Below are 23,148 nucleotides of genomic sequence, written 5' to 3'. Positions count from 1 at the left end.
CTTACCTCCCAATTGACATGACCCTCAACCCTACTGTACCTAATAACCTTGCTCTTATTCACATTTACTCTTAACTCTCTTCTTTCACACACTTAACCAAACTCAGTCACCAGCTTCTGCAGTTTCTCACATGAATCAGCCACCAGCGCTGTATCATCAGCGAACAACAACTGACTCACTTCCCAAGGTCTCTCATCCCCAACAGACTTCATACTTGCCCCTCTTTCCAAAACTCTTGCATTCACCTTCCTAACAACCCCATCCCTAAACAAATTAAACAACCATGGAGACATCACACACCCCTGCCGCAAACCTACATTCACTGAGAACCAATCACTTTCCTCTCTTCCTACACGTACACATGCCTTACATCCTCGATAAAAACTTTTCACTGCTTCTAACAACTTGCCTCCCACACCATATATTCTTAATACCTTCCACAGAGCATCTCTATCAACTCTATCGTATGCCTTCTCCAGATCCATAAATGCTACATACAAATCCATTTGCTTTTCTAAGTATTTCTCACATACATTCTTCAAAGCAAACACCTGATCCACACATCCTCTACCACTTCTGAAACCACACTGCTCTTCCCCAATCTGATGCTCTGTACATGCCTTCACCCTCTCAATCAATACCCTCCCATATAATTTATCAGGAATACTCAACAAAGTTATACCTCTGTAATTTGAGCACTCACTCTTATCCCCTTTGCCTTTGTACAATGGCACTATGCACGCATTCCGCCAATCCTCAGGCACCTCACCATGAATTATACATACATTAAATAACCTTACCAACCAGTCAGTAATACAGTCACCCCCTTTTTTAATAAATTCCACTGCAATACCATCCAAACCTGCTGCCTTGCCGGCTTTCATCTTCCGCAAAGCTTTTACTACCTCTTCTCTGTTTACCAAATCATATATATATATATATATATATATATATATATATTTTTTTTTTTTTTTTTTTCATACTATTCACTATTTCCCGCATTAGCGAGGTAGCGTTAAGAACAGAGGACTGGGCCTTTGAGGGAATATCCTCACCTGGCCCCCTTCTCTGTTCTTTCTTTTGTGGAAAAAAAAAAAAAGAGAGGGGAGGATTTCCTTACCTTCCTTGTCCAGGGGTCCTTTCTCTCCCAATGAAGTTCCTGTAGCAATCATAAGGCTGGCCACTTCCACTGATCAGGATGTCATAAAGTGCTGTGAGGTGCATGCACTGCACCTAATTGCCGAGTGCAGGCCAGTTAAGTAGGACAACGTTGGTGTTTTCTTTATGGAGATTGCATTGTGGGCATGAAGAGTCTTGAGATAAGTTAAAGTAATGTTTTATAGTGTTGTAGTGATGAATAATGTTCAAAGCATAAGCGAGAGAGTGTCATTCATGCTCTTCTGGGGAATGTGGTTTCTGATTTTGTACATGGAGGGAGTTTTACACTCTTGGGGCCCCAATCTCTTGAATTCTCTATATTATCATACAACCTCTCAAGGTTATGTTTGCTGTTTGCATTAAGCATGTCCTTAGTCAATCTGGTATGCTGTTTGCATTAACCATGTCTTTAGCCAATCTGGTATGCTGTTTGCATTAACCATGTCCTTAGTTAATCAGTTTGGTGGATTGGAATTTAAGACGAGAGGGAGGTTGTTTGTTTGTTGTTTGTCAGGTTATTTCAGTGTGTGTGTTTTATCAGTGTTAGATTTCTTAGGGGTTGGGAGATTTGTTAAAAGAAGTTACTGAAGTGTAAGTGGATAAATTTTATTTCTACTTGTAGATTGATGGTTTGGGTGGGCTCTGGGGATACCTCCTTCAGTAGAGTCAGATTCCAGTGTGCCTTCAAGTCACCATTGAAGATACATATTTTTGCTATTGGGTTTAGTCTTCTAATTTACAGGTTTTCCTCTAAACCTTCTCATGCTCATGGGGTAGATTCACAGATGAGAGTAATTTAGGTTTTAAAAGTTGGAACTTTTTTCTCTCTGAGGTGCTGTCCTGTGAGCATATTTTCCTGGTTTTCCTAGGGCCCCCCACTATTTGAGTTTTCTCTTTACCAACTAATTCTAAAGAAGCCAATAAAAGTTTATTGGATTTAGGCAGCCATTTAGCTAAAAATACACAGTTGAGGCAATACAGAACTCTAAGGTTGTGATAGGTACTAGTTAACTAATCATTAAGGATTTTAAAATCAAGATGAGCTGGATATTTTTGTACTTTGGATAAGCACATAGATGAGTAAATTTAGATTGACAGGGTGAGATATATTCAGGAATGTTTACAGAGTAAATAGAATAGTTTATACATTATGCACTTGGTTGAACATCAAGTAATATATAGTTAACAGAATACTGAGCTGTTCACTTGCACTTGTTCATGGATTGTTTTTGATGTTCTCAGTGGTAGGTATAGGACCGTTCTTTTATCTATATTTACGAGCTCTGATGGAACATGCCATTTGTGATGAATGGGGTTCCATGGTGGAGGGTCAATGAGTGGAGGAGGTCTCTGACTGGGGTGTGTCAGGAGTATATTGCCAGATTGCTGTGTGAGCTGCCAGTGTTGTTTGGAGAGGTTGGGTAGGTTCAGGAGGATGAGGACCTCTTGGTCAGTGGCATGAGAAGGGCCCAGGATGATTCTTTATGCCCTTCTCTGCTCTCTGTTTAGCTTTTCCCTCTATGTAGCTGTTAATGAGGAAGACTAGGCTGGGGAGGCATAGGTGAGCTAAGTTAGAATGAAGATGGTATGGATATTCCTGAGCTCAATAAGTGGGACCCATAGTGATTTCAGTTGGCTTAGAAGGTACAGACAGTATGAGGAAGATTTGATAAAAGTACTGACATGACTCTACCAGTTTAAACCATAATCTACAGTGAAACCAAAAAGTTTGAAGTCTCTGAATATCTACAGTGAAACCAAAAAGTCTGAAGTCTCTGACTACCCAGAATATGTCAGGGCCTTGTGTGATATCAGGGGGCAGAATGTTTTTGCACCCAGGTTGATGTATACCATCACTGTCTTGATATCATCAACTGTAGTCCACCCCTTTAGGTTGTTGATGATATGCTGATTGTGATACCAAAGTTGGAGTTATCTACATACTTCCAGTGGTGGTTTGTGTCCTTCAGGGTGTCACTCATAAGGATGAGAAAGTACAGCAGCCACCTCTTGGTGCCATGTGATACAATGTGGCTCCTTTAAAGCAGATGGCTTGGTTCCACCCAGTCAGAAAGTCTGCCAGCCATGAGATGAGACACCCCAATAGTTCCAGGTTGATGGCTTTATTTATGATGATGTTATGGCTTACTAAGTCAGAAGCCTGGGGAAAGTCTACAAAGATAAGTGCCACTTATCTATATTTACGAGCTCTGAAGTCTAGAAAGCTGACAAAGCTGAGTTGTGGAAGAAGACTTTTATGTTTCCAAACTACTGAGGGTCTACTGAATCAGCAGTGTCAGCATATGCCCAGCAAACACAAAACTTTCACAAGCTGGATTGAAGTGCTTGCAACAAGGCATAACCTATTAAGAGACTGTAGCTTGGTGGATTTGGGTAGTGGAGTGAGACACTCTGTCTTCCAAGCTGTATGGCATTTGAATTGTTTGAGCAAAGTATTAATTATGGTAGTTTGCATTATAATTAATTCAGGGGAGAATTCCTTGTATAGTTTGACTGGAAGATCAATGGATGTGGTTGAGCATTTGGTTTTCAGGCACTGAAGGTGCTTAGCTACTGCATTTGCGGGAGATGGGGTTATGTATGTATGCTGGGAGGGAGCTGATGTTGAGTTGTTGCAGTTATTGGCAAATATTAGCAAAGTGGTTGTTAACATGGTGTGTGACATTCTGATTGTCAAGTTGATCTACACAAGGGAATTGGGAGAGTCTTCACTTGTCTTATCCAGTTAGTTGTTTTATTCTGTCACACCACCGACCAATGTTGGTCTGCTTTAAATGCTGCACCTTGTTTGGGTAATGGGCCTTCTTTGCAGCTTGTACTTTGTAATGCACATTGTTGCAAAGTTGCTTGTAGAGGTTGTTGTTGCAACTGTTGAATATTCAATTTTGTTGCTGAATAAATTGCTTAAGCTGGTGTTTGATCCAGGGACCTGGTGTAGTGTTAAAATCTTCTGGGTTGATGCCCATGTTCCTCAGATTCTGAGTTATCAGTATGCTTGAAGGAGTGGATCGATGATGTCATTTTTGGCATAGACTCTGATAGACTGAAGTTGGGCCTTAAATGAGCATGCTTCTGCTACAACATGGAGTAGATAACAAAGAGTTGGGAAGGCCAGTGCTTTCAAACTGGATATACTAAGGATTGGGAGGCCCTAAACCTGATTTTCTGAAATGAAAATTTTTTCAGTTTTCACAGTGTACATTTCTGAACTTTGACAGTACTTGGCTCTGGGACCTGTAACATTGTTACCTGAAGTAGTAGTACTTTCACCAGTTAAGAGATTTGGAAATGACATAAATTTTTTCAGGTTTTATAACCAGCTAACAGTTGGTACTGAGTTATGTAGAAATAGCTTATTTTACAGTGTAAGCATTTTTTCAAGGAGTGGTTTAAGTGTGTGATTGACTGTTTAAACACAGCTTAAGTTTCCTCATTTCACTCATGTATATCTCTCATCTAAAAGCATTTCTCTTTTATTTTACTTTATACAGCATGGGGTCACATTGCTGATCAGCTGATATTTGTAGGATGGCCAGTATTAAGAGTGCGTCGTGTAATGACCTTCTTTGGCTTAATGGGACCTGGACTTTGTCTCGCCCTGTTCCCAGAGGTTTCTAACCTGGTTGTTGCAGTCTTGTAAGTTGACTAAATTTTTTACTGTTTACTAAGTACTATAGAAAAATTAGTTTTTATGTATCAAGTAATTTGATGTCATTCTAAGCCTCTAAATGTTTCAGATTCCTTAAAAATGCAAATATTATGGTATGAGATTGGGGAAATGAAATTAGAATCTCAGTATGTGTTTGTAAGATCTCTCTCTCTCACTATGCCTTTTGTATTTATTGATTATGACCTCATAAATTAAAAGGAAGAGATTTATTCAGATCTTTGTTACTCATCAACAGTAAAGCTGTATCACATAGGAATGATTACTAAATATTTTAAAATATTTTTGGATGATTTAATTCAGTTTGTGGGGGACAGTGGAATAGTGACAAGGATGAGATAAATTTGAATGAAATACATTGAGACTTCTGGGTTGGATCAGTCATTTGGGAGATTTTGAAGGGAGCTTATGAGCTGGTGATTGTGCTTGCAAGCGATATGAATGACTCTCTAGAAAAAGGTAAGTCGCTTGATTCTTCAGAGATGTATTCATTGTAGATCTTTGTAGGAAGGAGTGTAAAGTTGATGAATGTCACATATCTTAACCTTCGCCTCCACAAGATGATGATCAGACACCCCTCCTTGCCCCTCTCAGCACATTAACATCCAAAAGTCTCTCTTTCATGTGCCTATTAATTAACCCGTAATCCAGTAATGCTCTCTTGCCGTACAAGTGAAGCATAGTTTAGAGTTAAGTGAATGAATTGTTTACAGATGATGTTAAAGGACTTTTTTCATTCAAATCTCTTGCCAGTTAGTGATTTAGTTTGTGTATTACTTTTGTGTTGATGTTTTAGTGGTTGGTTGGTTATGTTTAGAGGGAGTGATCATCAGTTCAAGGGGACTGGAGGTTGTAAGCTGCTTTTGTGTCTGTCTGGGGTTAAAAGAGTGAATGAAGACTCCTGTGAAGATGCAGACTTTCTGATCTAAGAGTTGTCATTGTTCCAGTTGTGTAATGTAATACTGAATCTTTGTTGATGTGATTGTGTGGTTGTCTGTATATAGAAGGATTTTCATTTGGTTTGCTAGAGGTTGTGGAAGGTAATGTAGGAAGAGATTAAAGAGTGTTGGAGAAAATAACTGCTCCATAGGAACACCATTATAGAGTTTAAGTGTTTCAGAGGTGAAGCCATGGCGAGTGACTCTGCTATGGCAGCTGGCATGAAACTGGCCAGCCTCTTTTTTTGTCACTGTTATGGGGGTTGGTGTCACTGTTGGGAACAGTGTTGAGTGTTTTGTTAATGTCTATTGCCACTAGTAATGTGTGGGAGAGGGCTGTGGTTGGTTGTAGCAATTTATGATACATTGTGTGAGATCAGTTTGGTTGGGTCTGAGGCCATGTTGTGTAGGTACGAGTGGGTTACATTGTTTGATATTGTTGTGAATTAGTTTATCTGTGAGTGTGGATACAAAAGATAAAGTGATACATGGCAACAGGAGAAGGGGAAGTTATGTGGTTTCGAGGATTTTAGGATTGGTATTATGTTAGCAGATTTCCAGTTGTTAAGGATTTTGTTGTGTAGCCTGGAGTGACTGAATATATCTGTAAAGGCTTGAATTGTAAATGGGCCAAAGTTTTTTTGTGAAAGTTTGATGTGTTGTTAAGGACTGTAGCAGATGAGTTCTTAAGATTTTAATGGCAGTGATAGTATCATAAGGAGAGAAGGGTGGGTGAGCAGTTGCTTCTTGATGGATTTTATTTAGGTTGGTTTAAGGCTGAGTTTTGAGTGTGGTAGTGTCTCATGAGTATGGTTGTGTGTTCTTTTGGGGAAGGGATCTCATTTGAATGGGTAAGATGTACTTCAGGAGTGGCGACTGGATTGGTGCAGTAAGAGTAGATCTTCTTTGATGTGTACCAGAAGTGGTTTCTGTGTTTTATGCACTGAAACCACAGCTCCCTTTCCACATCCAGGCCCCACAGAACTTTCCATGGTTTACCCAAGACGCTTCACATGCCCTGGTTCAATCCATTGACAGCACGTCGACCCCGGTATACCACATCGTTCCAGACCACTCTTTTCCTTGCATGTCTTTCACCCTCCTGCATGTTCAGGCCCCGATCACTCAAAATCTTTTTCCCTCCATCTTCCCACCTCCAATTTGGTCTCTCACTTCTCCTCGTTCCTCTCCACCTCTGACACATATATCCTCTTGGTCAATCTTTCTTCACTCATTCTCTCCATGTGACCAAACCATTTCAAAACACCCTCTTCTGCTCTCTCAACCACACTCTTTTTATTACCACACATTTCTCTCACCCTATTATTACTTACCCGATCAAACCACCTCACACCACATATTGTCCTCAAACATCTCATTTCCAGCACATCCACCCTTCTCCGCACAACTCTATCCATAGCCCACGCTTCACAACCATATAACATTGTTGGAACAACTATTCCTTCAAACAAACCCATTTTTGCTTTCCAAGATAATGTTCTCGACTTTCACACATTCTTCAATGCTCCCAGAGCTTTCGCCCCCTTCTCCACCCTATGGTTCACTTCCGCTTCCATGGTTCCATCCGCTGCCAAATCCACTCCCAGATATCTAAAACACTTTACATCCTCCAGTTTTTCTCCATTCAAACTTACCTCCCAGTTGACTTGTCCCTCAACCGTATTGTACCTAATAACCTTGCTCTTATTCACATTTACTCTCAGCTTTCTTCTTTCACACACTTTACCAAACTCATTCACCAGTTTCTGCAGTTTCTCACACGAATCAGCCACCAGCGCTGTATCATCAGCGAACAACAACTGACTCACTTCCCAAGCTCTTTCATCCACAACAGACTGCATACTTGCCCCTCTTTCCAAAACTCTTGCATTCACCTCCCTAAACAAATTAAACAACCATGGAGACATCACACACCCCTACCGCAAACCTACATTCACTTAGAACCAATCATTTTCCTCTCTTCCTACACGTACACATGCCTTACATTCTCGATAAAAACTTTTCACTGCTTCTAACAACTTGCCTCCCACACCATATATTCTTAATACCTTCCACAGAGCATCTCTATCAACTCTATCATATGCCTTCTCCAGATCCATAAATGCTACATACAAATCCATTTGCTTTTCTAAGTATTTCACACATACATTCTTCAAAGCAAACACCTGATCCACACATCCTGTACCACTTCTGAAACCACACTGCTCTTCCCCAATCTGATGCTCTGTACATGCCTTCACCCTCTCAGTCAATACCCTCCCATATAGTTTCCCAGGAATACTCAACAAACTTATACCTCTGTAATTTGAGCACTCACTTTTATCCCCTTTACCTTTGTACAGTGGCACTATGCAAGCATTTCGCCAATCCTCAGGCACCTCACCAAGAGTCATTCATACATTGAATAACCTTACCAATCAGTCAGCCATACAGTCACCCCCTTTTTTTAATAAATTCCACTGCCATAACATCCAAAGCTGCTGCCTTGCCAGCTTTCATCTTCTGCAAAGTTTTTACTACCTCCTCTCTCTTTACCAAGTAATTTTCCCTAACCCTCTCACTTTGCATACCACCTCAACCAAAACACCCTATATCTGCCACTCTATCATCAAACACATTCAACAAACCTTCAAAATACTCACTCCATCTCCTTCTCACATCACTACTACTTGTTATCACTTCCCCATTAGCCCCCTTCACTGAAGTTCCCATTTGTTCCCTTGTCTTACGCACTTTATTTACCTCGTTCCAAAACATCTTTTTATTCTTCCTAAAATGGGTATGTTTGAAGGAATAGTGGTTCCAACAATGTTGTATGGTTGCGAGGCGTGGGCTATGGATAGGGTTGTGCGCAGGAGGATGGATGTGCTCGAAATGAGATGTTTGAGGACAATGTGTGGTGTGAGGTGGTTTGATCGAGTAAGTAACGTAAGGGTAAGAGAGATGTGTGGAAATAAAAAGAGCATGGTTGAGAGAGCAGAAGAGGGTGCTTTGAAATGGTTCGGGCACATGGAGAGAATGAGTGAGGAAAGATTGACCAAGAGAATATATGTGTCGGAGGTGGAGGGAACGAGGAGAAGAGGGAGACCAAATTGGAGGTGGAAAGATGGAGTGAAAAAGATTTTGTGTGATCGGGGCCTGAACATGCAGGAGGGTGAAAGAAGGGCAAGGAATAGAGTGAATTGGAGCGATGTGGTATACCGGGGTTGACGTGCTGTCAGTGGAGTGAATCAAGGCATGTGAAGCGACTGGGGTAAACCATGGAAAGCTGTGTAGGTATGTATATTTGCGTGTGTGGACGTATGTATATACATGTGTATGGGGGTGGGTTGGGCCATTTCTTTCGTCTGTTTCCTTGCGCTACCTCGCAAACGCGGGAGAGAGCAAAAAAAAAAAAAAAAAAAAAAAAAATTAATGATACTTTCTCACCCCAACTCTCTTTTGCTTCTTGGAATCACTGTCTGCATAGAATTTCATTATTTTCTCCCTTTGATTCTTTATATCATAAACAATTGATGAACCAATACTGAAGATGTCATACAAATTAAGCACCAAAACACCACAGTCCATTTTTTCAACAGTTTTACTTTATGCTGGATTGATATGACTTGTTTTTATGTTTGACACCACGAATGACACTCTCACATGTCTTAGAAGCCATAACTAGGGTTAAATCTAAGCAGAATAAGCTAAGAACCTCATATAATTGCAGTATCACCACCAACAAGTGCAGTGTAAAGAATGTAAGTAAGCGCGCCCTACACACAACACTGGTAGTCTTGTGGCCATGGTAATTTCAAGTTCCCTCACGTAATTTTGTCTGAACTAAAGGAGGTGCCGAACCATCAGTTGCCGGAAATTTGGGGGTGTACCTGTAGCTCGCTTCCTAATATTTTTCATTTAGAAATTATGAAGAATTTTTTAAATACTTACATGTATTACACGTATTCCCTGCGTGTCGTAGAAGGCGACTAAAAGGGGAGGGAGCGGGGGGCTGGAAATCCTCCCCTCTTGTTTTTTTTTAATTTTCCAAAAGAAGGAACAGAGAACGAGGCCAGGTGAGGATATTCCCTCAGAGGCCCAGTCCTCTGTTCTTAACGCTACCTTGCTAACGCGGGAAATGGCGAATAGTATGAAAGAAAAAGAATTTTATTTGGTTTCTGTACATGATAATTTATAATCATATATATAACAGATGGCTGCCTTATTTCTTTAGCCATATCCCTACAACAGTCTGAAATGCATATCTCATTTGTGCTAAACCATATCACACCAGAGTGCAGATGGCTGACTCAATTTACCAGGCCCCTTCCACTAACTTTTCAGCTGTTATCTTTTTGAAAGCCATTGAGGGTTTGTTTGTTGGCAAGAATTGTAGCATAAATATAAAATTAAATTTTTTCAGATAGGTAATAATGTTATTACTGGTAAGTGTTGAAAAATAAAGAGATGAAATCATTGTGTTAACAAGGTTAAACTGCTTGATGTTTTCATCCATTATGGCCTTTAAATTATATTTAATTTACTTTTTTCCTTTATACAATTATCAGTAGTGGTATATATGGCAAATGGTTACCTGACCTCTTGAGTTTTGTCCCCTGTACAGTCTGAGATGCAGATCATCATTTGTCTCTGCTAAAACATAATAAACCAATCTGCATATGGGTAACTTAGTTCAACAGCTTTATCCTATTAATTATGGTGCAGTTTTCTCTTAATAAACTACTGAGGATTTATTTGATAGTAAGAAATTTAGCACAAATGTAGCAGAAAATATTACAGATAAGCTGTAACATCATAATGGTCAATACTATGAAATAATGAGATAAAATCAATCAAGTGGATTAATTAGACTAACCTACATGAGGGTTTCATAATTTATGGCCTTTTGTATTGCATTTACATCACTTATTTTCATTAATTTTTCATATTTGTTTGCTGTTTCCCATGTTAGGTAGTGCCAGGAACAGATGAAAAATGGCCTCATTTGCTTGTGTTCATTTTCATGGTCATTTATAATGCACCAAAATCAGAGCCCCAAAGCTATATCTACCTTTCTATATCTCTGAGGCCTGTTCCCTCAGGGAGCTCCCATCAAGGGGTGGCCAAGGCAAAAGAGTCTCCACTTATCCCTGTCTTACGTGCATCCCTTGCATTCACCATTCCACACATTCTTCCCGTTTCTTCCCTCCAATGTTCCTCCACCCTGTTTGCCCATGTCACAGTTGGTCTTCCACTCGCACTAACCCCTTTAATTTTACTATCATACACTCTCTATGTAAACTCCCTGTCTTGCTTTCTTTCCATATTCCCAAACCACCTCAGAGTATTATGTTTCACCTATTCTACCACTCCACAGTTCACTCCCTTTGCATTCCTTGCCATACCACATTTCTCATACAACCTTTCATTTCTCTTCATTCCATCTAGTCACACCACATGCTATTCTCAAATAGCTCATTTCCACAGCCTGGATTCTTGACCTCTGTGCCTCATTCCACATCCATGTTTCAGCAGCATAGGTCATGGTTAAGAGGACTGTGCTGCCCCTTAATCCTCTCTTCACTTCCATATTTACACCTATACCTTTATTATTTTATTATTATTATTATTACACCTCTTCTACCCTGTACTGCTCTATTCCTTATCTCTCCTTCCATATCGCCACACTCACCCAAGACAGCTCCCAGATACTGAAATTCCCTCACTTCTTCCAGTCTTTTTCCCCCCATATCCATAGCACAATTTAGTACACTTTTTTCTTTTTTTTCTTTCACTCTATATGATTTTACAAAATCTATACTTTCACTCCATATCCTTTCAGACACCATTACTTTACTCTTACGTGCATTTACCTTCAATCTCCCCTGCTTACACACATCATAAAACACTTACAACCTTCTGGAACTCCTTTTCACTCTCCACCAACAGGCTTGCCAATAGCCACGATATCTCACAGCCACACTCTATCTCTGGACCTCTTTTCCCTAGTTTTGATTTCATTTCTCTTTTCACCCCATGCATACATATATATTAAAAAGCCACAGTGACATCACACAGCCCTACCTCACACCTACATGTATCCCAGAACTTTCCCTCAGTTCTCCATCCACTCTTACACATACTGTGTAATACACTGTGTCATACACTTTTCCATAAAAGCTTCATGCAACTTCTTACCCTTTGCTAAATAATTTTCCACAATCATCTTTATCATAAGAATTTGATCTACACATCCCCTTCCAAAAACCCCCTTGCTCTTCACTTATTCTGTATTCAGTCACTTCCATCATCATGTCAGTTAATATCCTTCCATACACTTTTCTTGGTATACTTAACAGAGTTATTCCCCCATAATTGCTAAATACATCTTTTGCACTCTTTTCTATAAATAAAGGAACAATAATAATAACTTTCACCCAATCCTCAGGCATAACCTTCTGTTACCATGCTAAATTCCATATAAGATGCAACCACTTATATCACACTTTCTCTCCATACTTCAGCATTTCAGCCATAAAATTCTATCCACTCCACGTGCCTTTCCTACCTTCAGCCTTATTATTGCCCTTTTTACCTCCTTCTTTGCTATAGGCCCCTGCACTTGTATCCACTTCCTTCCCTCCTCCATACCCATACATGTAACAATTGCTGCCTCCCCTTCTCCCACATTTATCAGTTTTTCAAAGTTCTCTTTCCATCTTTTCACTTCCTTTTTTTGATTCTTTAGTTCACCTCTCTTACTTTTCACATCCTTTCCACTCATACATCCACCTCCTTCCTTTTCACATCCTTCCAGTATAGTTTCTTATTATCTCAAAACTTTTCTTTGCATTTCTATATCAGATTCTTAACATTCCGCTTACATATTTTGTATTCTTCCCTCCTCCTTTGCTGAAATTCCACTGGTACATTCCTATTGAGTAATCTACCATATGCCTTTTTCTTCTCTTCCACAGCATTTCTAATCTCTTCTGTCCACCATGCATTGCCCTTTTTATTCCTGTATCTTACTTCCTTGTGTCAAACTACTGATTCTACTTCCTTTATTAGTATTTCTCTAAACATTCACACATGACTGCATTCCTACATTCATTGCACTTCCACCTATCCTTTCAGTTACCTTCCTTTCATCTTCTCACTTGCCAACACTTTTACCTCTTCATCCTTCCTTACACCATACCTCCATTTCTCCCTGATCCTCATCCTTACAAGGACTACAAAATGGTCAGAATCTCAAAAAAATCAACTCAAAACTCTAGCATCCAACACAGCCTTACTCAATCTTTCATCTGCTGCCATATAGTCAATCAAAGCCTTTAGCTGTACTCTTCCATCCATTTATATCTGTGGATCATCTTGTGCTGAAAAAAAGTGCAAGGAATAAACCCCTCTCTGCACAAATATCCACAAAATAGCTTTCATTCTCCACAAACTTTTTTGTGTTTTCCCTAACTGCTTCATTAGCCCACTAATAGCATGTTGCTCTTTGTTTTTTTTTTTTTTTTTTTTTTTTTTTACTTTGTCGCTGTCTCCCGCGTTTGCGAGGTAGCGCAAGGAAACAGACGAAAGAAATGGCCCAACCCCCCCCCCATACACATGTACATACACACGTCCACACACGCAAATATACATACCTACACAGCTTTCCATGGTTTACCCCAGACGCTTCACATGCCTTGATTCAATCCACTGACAGCACGTCAACCCCGGTATACCACATCGCTCCAATTCACTCTATTCCTTGCCCTCCTTTCACCCTCCTGCATGTTCAGGCCCCGATCACACAAAATCTTTTTCACTCCATCTTTCCACCTCCAATTTGGTCTCCCTCTTCTCCTCGTTCCCTCCACCTCCGACACATATATCCTCTTGGTCAATCTTTCCTCACTCATTCTCTCCATGTGCCCAAACCATTTCAAAACACCCTCTTCTGCTCTCTCAACCATGCTCTTTTTATTTCCACACATCTCTCTTACCCTTACGTTACTTACTCGATCAAACCACCTCACACCACACATTTTCCTCAAACATCTCATTTCCAGCACGTCCATCCTCCTGCGCACAACTCTATCCATAGCCCACGCCTCGCAACCATACAACATTGTTGGAACCACTATTCCTTCAAACATACCCATTTTTGCTTTCCGAGATAATGTTCTCGACTTCCACACATTTTTCAAGGCTCCCAAAATTTTCGCCCCCTCCCCCACCCTATGATCCACTTCCGCTTCCATGGTTCCATCCGCTGACAGATCCACTCCCAGATATCTAAAACACTTCACTTCCTCCAGTTTTTCTCCATTCAAACTCACCTCCCAATTGACTTGACCCTCAACCCTACTGTACCTAATAACCTTGCTCTTATTCACATTTACTCTTAACTTTCTTCTTCCACACACTTTACCAAACTCAGTCACCAGCTTCTGCAGTTTCTCACATGAATCAGCCACCAGCGCTGTATCATCAGCGAACAACAACTGACTCACTTCCCAAGCTCTCTCATCCCCAACAGACTTCATACTTGCCCCTCTTTCCAGGACTCTTGCATTTACCTCCCTAACAACCCCATCCATAAACAAATTAAACAACCATGGAGACATCACACACCCCTGCCGCAAACCTACATTCACTGAGAACCAATCACTTTCCTCTCTTCCTACACGTACACATGCCTTACATCCTCGATAAAAACTTTTCACTGCTTCTAACAACTTGCCTCCCACACCATATATTCTTAATACCTTCCACAGAGCATCTCTATCAACTCTATCATATGCCTTCTCCAGATCCATAAATGCTACATACAAATCCATTTGCTTTTCTAAGTATTTCTCACATACATTCTTCAAAGCAAACACCTGATCCACACATCCTCTACCACTTCTGAAACCGCACTGCTCTTCCCCAATCTGATGCTCTGTACATGCCTTCACCCTCTCAATCAATACCCTCCCATATAATTTACCAGGAATACTCAACAAACTTATACCTCTGTAATTTGAGCACTCACTCTTATCCCCTTTGCCTTTGTACAATGGCACTATGCACGCATTCCGCCAATCCTCAGGCACCTCACCATGAGTCATACATACATTAAATAACCTTACCAACCAGTCAACAATACAGTCACCCCCTTTTTTAATAAATTCCACTGCAATACCATCCAAACCTGCTGCCTTGCCGGCTTTCATCTTCCGCAAAGCTTTTACTACCTCTTCTCTGTTTACCAAATCATTTTCCCTAACCCTCTCACTTTGCACACCACCTCGACCAAAACACCCTATATCTGCCACTCTGTCATCAGACACATTCAACAAACCTTCAAAATACTCATTCCATCTCCTTCTCACATCACCACTACTTGTTATCACCTCCCCATTTACGCCCTTCACTGAAGTTCCCATTTGCTCCCTTGTCTTACGCACCCTATGTACCTCCTTCCAGAACATCTTTTTATTCTCCCTAAAATTTTTGTATAATACATTTTGTATAATACATTATTCTAAGTCACTCTATCCCTTGCATGCCTCACACCCACAAGCATTACTTACTCCTCTCCATCCTTCATGAGTACAAAATGCTTGGTACACCTCTAAAAGAAGTTGAAGATGAAAAGTTCTTTGGAGTGACCATTGAAATGGTAAACATGTAGGTGCATGCAATAAAGCTAATAGGATATTAGGTTTCATGGTTAGAAATATAAACTGTCTTACCAAGCAAAAGATATGTTAATCACCCTTTACAATGCCTTGGTTAGACCTAATTTGGGTTACACTGCTCAGTTCTAGTCACTAAATCTGATTATAGGCAAAGAACTTGAGTGAATTAAAAGAAGAGCAGCCAATCTAGTTTATTCATTCAGAAATAAAACTTAAAGATTTAATCATCATTTTCTAAAAAAGTGCAGGCTCTGAGAAAACATGATAGAAGTGTTCAAAATAATAATATTGATATTATATGAAAATTACTTCACTTGAGATAAACTCATTGACCAGAAATAATGTTAAGATAAAAAAAAGAAAGTAAGTGAAAGCAATGTGAGCAAAAAGTTTTTCACCTATAGAGAGGTGGAGCATTAAAAAAACTTTATTGGGGGGGGGTCCCAATAAAGTAAATGCAAAGACTATAAATACCTTTGAATTGAGGATAGACAAATACCTCATTAACATCTGTTATCAGTAAAGAGTTCCAGTTACTATTAACTTGTTTTTTTTATAAAATGTAGCTGCAGGGTAGACGTCATCAAACTGTTGAAGAACCTTCTCCAGTCCATGCTTTTCCATAGAATTACCCATATACCTAATGGCATTATTTTCTCATCCTTTCCCTGCTGGCAGTTAAGACAGAGGGAGACATGGATGGAAAGATACCTTGTGCTTTGCTATCCCATTTGTACTACTTTATTCTGACAATTTTTTCCAGATAAACGTGCTATGGACCAACAGGTCTCCTGTTATCTGTCCTTCCCATGTACTCCCACGTATCTCCTCCTCGGTTACCCCATTTTCTTGTTAACTCTACTTCTGACATGAATACTCTTTTAACCAGGACCATCAAACCCTCCCCCCCCTCCCCCCAGGCTCCCCATGATTCTCTCTCTCTCTCTCTCTCTCTCTCTCTCTCTCTCTCTCTCTCTCTCTCTCTCTCTCTCTCTCTCTCTCTCTCTCTTGTAAACCTAATAACCTTTCTTGTATTCACATTTACTCTAAGCACACTCCTCTCCAAAACCCTCATTCACCTCCCTTACCGCCTTATCCATAAACAGATCAAACAGCCATAATGACATAACTCATCTTGCTGCAGACCCACCTTCATTGGGAACTATTCACCTATTCTCTTACTTCTTGCTCACATGCCTTAATCTCTTGATTAAAACTCCTCGCTGCTTCAAATAGCTTTCTTCCCCTCACTATATATTCATAATTCCTTCCACAAAGCAGCTCTTCCAACCCTCTTGTATGCTTTTTCCTGCTCTGTATATGCCACATACAAATTTTTCAGTATCTCTTAATGTTTCTCTCACAAATTCCTCAAACAAACACCTTATCCACACATCTTCTACCACTTCCAAAGCCACATTGTTCCTCCCCATTCTGATGATTTATGCATGCCACCACCCTCTTAGTCATGGCTCTCCTATACACCTTAGCAGGTACACTCAACAATCTTATACCTCTGTAATTTGAACATTCACTCTGTACCCCTTTATTCATACATTCATGCAATAGTTTATGTATGTATGATTACCCCAGGACCCTTTTCCAGGAGAACCTGCAGTTCCATGGTTATGCTATTCTCAATAGCAGGGGCAGGATAGACTCCTTTGAAGAGCAATGATTTTAGATGAAAGTGCTTTGTTTTGTCAAATGACAGTGTTACAGGTGGACTCCAAGATCACGTTCAATGATTTGTAATCATATATAAGGCATATTGCTGCTTCAGTTCTCCAGTCTTATCCCAGGAACAGTGAGATGCATATCATTTTTTAAATATGTTGCACAATAACAAACCAGCCTGCAAATGGCTCAGTTTGCCAACCATATCCCTTATATTTTGTCATAATCATCTCAATAAGCCACTGAGGGTTAGTTGTTAGAAAGAAATGTTACATAAATGTGGCATGTTTTCTGTAATATTACCCCGAGGAAATATTAGGAAGTAAAGAGATGAAAACCATCAAGTAGTAACCCACTCAGTTATTGCCCAGACTATGATAGGCTTTTATTTTAAGATTTTATTTTACATGTTTTTTGTGTTTAATAATTCATAAACATATTTAATTCATTCTGAGTCATCTAGGGACCAGTTTGGCAAATGGGGGAGGTTGAACTTTAGTATAATACTCTTGACCGCATCCCCTAGGCTTAACTCCTGATATTTATGAGCAGTGTGATTTCATAATTTTTCTTATTTCATTACATGGTAAGAATTACAGCATTTGCCACATTCAGACTTAACGTCATGATGTAAGCCATACTCCTTTTATAGAGGACAGTGCTAAGCAGTGGTTCACCTTGGGTGATCCTGTCCTTGATAACAAATGGTGAGATTACTTACAGGTTACTTCTGGGATATTACCTATTAAAGTATTTCAAAAGAATGCAGGACTCTCATTTCTTCTCCTCACTGGCCTTCCCTCTATGAAGACATGGCTTTTCACAAGTTCAAAACTGATCTTTTAATACAATAGAGATTCAGCTAATGCCCAGTGATTTTGGAGTTTTGTGAGGTGCTGCTTTGACCATTTTCTTATGTATTGAGAAATGACATTTATCTCTTAATCTATTTGTAGGAAATAGGTAATATCTTGGAATTTCTGACATATTTAAATAAATCATGATTACATGATATTACAATTTCAGAGTGATATCTGTGGCCATGGGCTTGTGTGCTGCCAACTCATCAGGTCACTTGAGTAATCATGCAGATGTTGCTCCCAATCATGCAGGCATCACATTTGCCATATCAAATACAATTGTAAGTGTCTTGAGTCTGTTGTTGGAAAACATAGCATTTACTTAACTGCTGATGCATTTTATCATGATGATTTTATGTCTCAACTGTAAAAGGATTTTTAACTGAAAACTAATAACTTGTTGCAGGCAACAATACCAGGGATACTCTGTGGACCACTAACAGCAGAGTTGGTGGTAGCATCACATGGTCGATGGTTTCCAGTTTTTTTTCTGGCAGGAACCATCAATTTTACTGCTGCAATGATATACCACACCCAGAGTGCTGCAAGGCCTATTCTATGACACAGACAAAATGTAACATAGTAAAACTTCTGTATACAAATTCTAATGGTTAAAATAATTTTCAAGGAACGGTTCTGACCTTTCTGTACTTGCCTTGAATGTGAAAAGTTTTGAAATTAAAATTGAATTAAGTTAATCACCTTTATATATATATATATTTTTTTTTTTTAAACTATTCGCCATTTCCCGCGTAAGCGAGGTAGCGTTAAGAACAAAGGACTGGGCCTTTTTTGGAATATTACCTCTGTTCCTTCTTTTGGAAAATTAAAAAGAAACGAGAGGGGAGGATTTCCAGCCCCCCGCTCCCTCCCCTTTTAGTCGCCTTCTACGACACGCAAGGAATACGTGGGAAGTATTCTTAATCCCCTATCCCCAGGGATGATATATATATATATATAGATATATATATATATATATATATATATATATATATATATATATATATATATATATATTTTTTTTTTTTTTTATTATACTTTGTCGCTGTCTCCCGCGTTTGCGAGGTAGCGCAAGGAAACAGACGAAAGAAATGGCCCAACCCCCCCCATACACATGTATATACATATGTCCACACACGCAAATATACATACCTACACAGCTTTCCATGGTTTACCCCAGACGCTTCACATGCCCTGCTTCAATCCACTGACAGCACGTCAACCCCGGTATACCACATCGCTCCAATTCACTCTATTCCTTGCCCTCCTTTCACCCTCCTGCATGCTCAGGCCCCGATCACACAAAATCTTTTTCACTCCATCTTTCCACCTCCAATTTGGTCTCCCTCTTCTCCTTGTTCCCTCCACCTCCGACACATATATCCTCTTGGTCAATCTTTCCTCACTCATCCTCTCCATGTGCCCAAACCACTTCAAAACACCCTCTTCTGCTCTCTCAACCACGCTCTTTTTATTTCCACACATCTCTCTTACCCTTACGTTACTTACTCGATCAAACCACCTCACACCACACATTGTCCTCAAACATCTCATTTCCAGCACATCCATCCTCCTGCGCACAACTCTATCCATAGCCCACGCCTCGCTACCATACAACATTATTGGAACCACTATTCCTTCAAACATACCCATTTTTACTTTCCGAGATAATGTTCTCGACTTCCACACATTCTTCAAGGCTCCCAGGATTTTCGCCCCCTCCCCCACCCTATGATTCACTTGAGTGAAAGTTAAGAGTAAATGTGAATAAGAGGAAGGTTATTAGGTACAGTAGGGTTGAGGCTCAAGTCAATTGGGAGGTAAGTTTGAATGGAGAAAAACTGGAGGAAGTAAAGTGTTTTAGATATCTGGGAGTGGATCTGGCAGCGGATAGAACCATGGAAGCGGAAGTGAATCATAGGGCGGGGGAGGGGGCGAAAATCCTGGGAGCCTTGAAGAATGTGTGGAAGTCGAGAACATTATCTTGGAAAGCAAAAATGGGTATGTTTGAAGGAATAGTGGTTCCAACAATGTTGTATGGTTGCGAGGCGTGGGCTATGGATAGAGTTGTGCGCAGGAGGGTGGATGTGCTGGAAATGAGATGTTTGAGGACAATGTGTGGTGTGAGGTGGTTTGATCGAGTAAGTAATGTAAGGGTAAGAGAGATGTGTGGAAATAAAAAGAGCGTGGTTGAGAGAGCAGAAGAGGGTGTTTTGAAATGGTTTGGGCACATGGAGAGAATGAGTGAGGAAAGATTGACCAAGAGGATATATGTGTCGGGGGTGGAGGGAACGAGGAGAAGAGGGAGACCAAATTGGAGGTGGAAAGATGGAGCGAAAAAGATTTTGTGTGATCGGAGCCTGAACATGCAGGAGGGTGAAAGGAGGGCAAGGAATAGAGTGAATTGGATCGATGTGGTATACTGGGGTTGACGTGCTGTCAGTGGATTGAATCAGGGCATGTGTAGCGTCTGGGGTAAACCATTGAAAGTTGTGTGGGGCCTGGATGTGGAAAGGGAGCTGTGGTTTTGGGCATTATTGCGTGGCAGCTAGAGAATGAGTGTGAACGAATGGGGCCTTTGTTGTCTTTTCCTAGTGCTACCTCGCACACATGAGGGGGGAGGGGGAAGGTATTCCATGTGTGGCGAGGTGGCGATGGGAGTGAATGGGGGCAGACAGTGTGAATTGTGTGCATGGGTATATATGTATGTGTCTGTGTATGTATATATATATATATATATATATATGTATACATTGAGATGTATAGGTATGTATATTTGTATGTGTGGACGTGTGTGTGTATACATTGTGTATGGGGGTTTGTTGGGCCATTTCTTTCGTCTGTTTCCTTGCGCTACCTTGCAAACGCAGGAGACAGCGACAAAGCAAAATAAATAAATATATATATATATATATATATATATATATATATATATATATATATATATATATATATATATATATATATATATTTTTTTTTTTTTTTTTTTTTATACTTTGTCGCTGTCTCCCGCGTTTGCGAGGTAGCGCAAGGAAACAGACGAAAGAAATGGCCCAACCCCCCCCATACACATGTACATACACACGTCCACACACGCAAATATACATACCTACACAGCTTTCCATGGTTTACCCCGGACGCTTCACATGCCTTGATTCAATCCACCGACAGCACGTCAACCCCTGTATACCACATCGCTCCAATTCACTCTATTCCTTGCCCTCCTTTCACCCTCCTGCATGTTCAGGCCCCGATCACACAAAATCCTTTTCACTCCATCTTTCCACCTCCAATTTGGTCTCCCTCTTCTCCTCGTTCCCTCCACCTCCGACACATATATCCTCTTGGTCAATCTTTCCTCACTCATTCTCTCCATGTGCCCAAACCATTTCAAAACACCCTCTTCTGCTCTCTCAACCACGCTCTTTTTATTTCCACACATCTCTCTTACCCTTACGTTACTTACTCGATCAAACCACCTCACACCACACATTGTCCTCAAACATCTCATTTCCAGCACATCCATCCTCCTGCGCACAACTCTATCCATAGCCCACGCCTCGCAACCATATATATATATATATATATATATATATATATATATATATATATATATATATATATATATATATATATATATATATATATATGTGTGATGTGAGAAGGAGATGGATTGAGTATTTTGAAGGTTTGTTAAATGTGTTTGATGATAAAGTGGCAGATATAGGGTGTTTTGGTCGAGGTGGTGTGCAAAGTGAGAGGGTTAGGGAAAATGATTTGGTAAACAGAGAAGAGGTAGTAAAAGCTTTGCGGAAGATGAAAGCCGGCAAGGCAGCAGGTTTGGATGTTATGGCAGTGGAATTTATTAAAAAAGGGGGTGACTGTATTGTTGACTGGTTGGTAAGGTTATTTAATGTATGTATGATTCATGGTGAGGTGCCTGAGGATTGGTGGAATGCGTGCATAGTGCCATTGTACAAAGGCAAAGGGGATAAGAGTGAGTGCTCAAATTACAGAGGTATAAGTTTGTTGAGTATTCCTGGTAAATTATATGGTAGGGTATTGATTGAGAGGGTGAAGGCATGTACAGAGCATCAGATTGGGGAAGAGCAGTGTGGTTTCAGAAGTGGTAGAGGATGTGTGGATCAAGTGTTTGCTTTGAAGAATGTATGTGAGAAATACTTAGAAAAGCAAATGGATTTGTATGTAGCATTTATGGATCTGGAGAAGGCATATGATAGAGTTGATAGAGATGCTCTGTGGAAGGTATTAAGAATATATGGTGTGGGAGGCAAGTTGTTAGAAGCAGTGAAAAGTTTTTATCGAGGATGTAAGGCATGTATATGTGTAGGAAGAGAGGAAAGTGATTGGTTCTCAGTGAATGTAGGTTTGCGGCAGGGGTGTGTGATGTCTCCATGGTTGTTTAATTTGTTTATGGATGGGGTTGTTAGGGAAGTGAATGCAAGAGTTTTGGAAAGAGGGGCAAGTATGCAGTCTGTTGTGGATGAGAGATCTTGGGAAGTGAGTAAGTTGTTGTTCGCTGATGATACAGCGCTGGTGGCTGATTCATGTGAGAAACTGCTGAAGCTAGTGACTGAGTTTGGTAAAGTGTGTGAAAGAAGAAAGTTGAGAGTAAATGTGAATAAGAGTAAGGTTATTAGGTACAGTAGGGTTGAGGGTCAAGTAAATTGGGAGGTAAGTTTGAATGGAGAAAAACTGGAGGAAGTGAAGTGTTTTAGATATCTGGAAGTGGATTTGGCAGCGGATGGAACCATGGAAGCAGAAGTGAATCATAGGGTGGGGAGGGGGCGAAAATTCTGGGAGCATTGAAGAATGTGTGGAAGTCGAGAACATTATCTCGGAAAGCAAAAATGGGTATGTTTGAAGGAATAGTGGTTCCAACAATGTTGTATGGTTGCGTGGCGTGAGCTGTGGATAGAGTTGTGCGCAGGAGGGTGGATGTGCTGGAAATGAGATGTTTGAGGACAATATGTGGTAATAAAAAGAGTGTGGTTGTGAGAGCAGAAGAGGGTGTTTTGAAATGGTTTGGTCATATGGAGAGAATGAGTGAGGAAAGATTGACCAAGAGGATATGTGTGTCAGAGGTGGAGGGAACGAGGAGAAGTGGGAGACCAAACGGAAGG

General features: G+C 40.3%; 1 protein-coding gene across 2 annotated transcripts in view; it reads left to right on the top strand.

Annotated features, from left to right (window-relative positions):
- The window catches only part of LOC139762047 (uncharacterized), a 149,520-nt gene extending 130,821 nt beyond the window's left edge, over positions 1 to 18,699 (top strand). For both annotated transcript variants that reach the window (XM_071686818.1, XM_071686823.1), the window contains exons 7-9: positions 4,671 to 4,815; positions 18,171 to 18,285; positions 18,411 to 18,699. In XM_071686818.1, the coding sequence (XP_071542919.1) occupies positions 4,671 to 4,815; positions 18,171 to 18,285; positions 18,411 to 18,566 (416 nt within the window). In that variant the 3' untranslated portion in view covers positions 18,567 to 18,699. The remainder of the gene's footprint in view (positions 1 to 4,670; positions 4,816 to 18,170; positions 18,286 to 18,410) is intronic.
- The last annotated feature ends 4,449 nt before the right edge of the window (positions 18,700 to 23,148 follow it).

The sequence above is a fragment of the Panulirus ornatus genome, chromosome 3 (assembly GCF_036320965.1).
Source record: "Panulirus ornatus isolate Po-2019 chromosome 3, ASM3632096v1, whole genome shotgun sequence".
In the NCBI taxonomy this organism is placed as follows: Eukaryota; Metazoa; Arthropoda; class Malacostraca; order Decapoda; family Palinuridae; genus Panulirus; species Panulirus ornatus.
The sequence above is the reverse complement of the archived record's forward strand: the minus strand, read 5'-3'. Positions and strand labels throughout refer to the sequence as shown.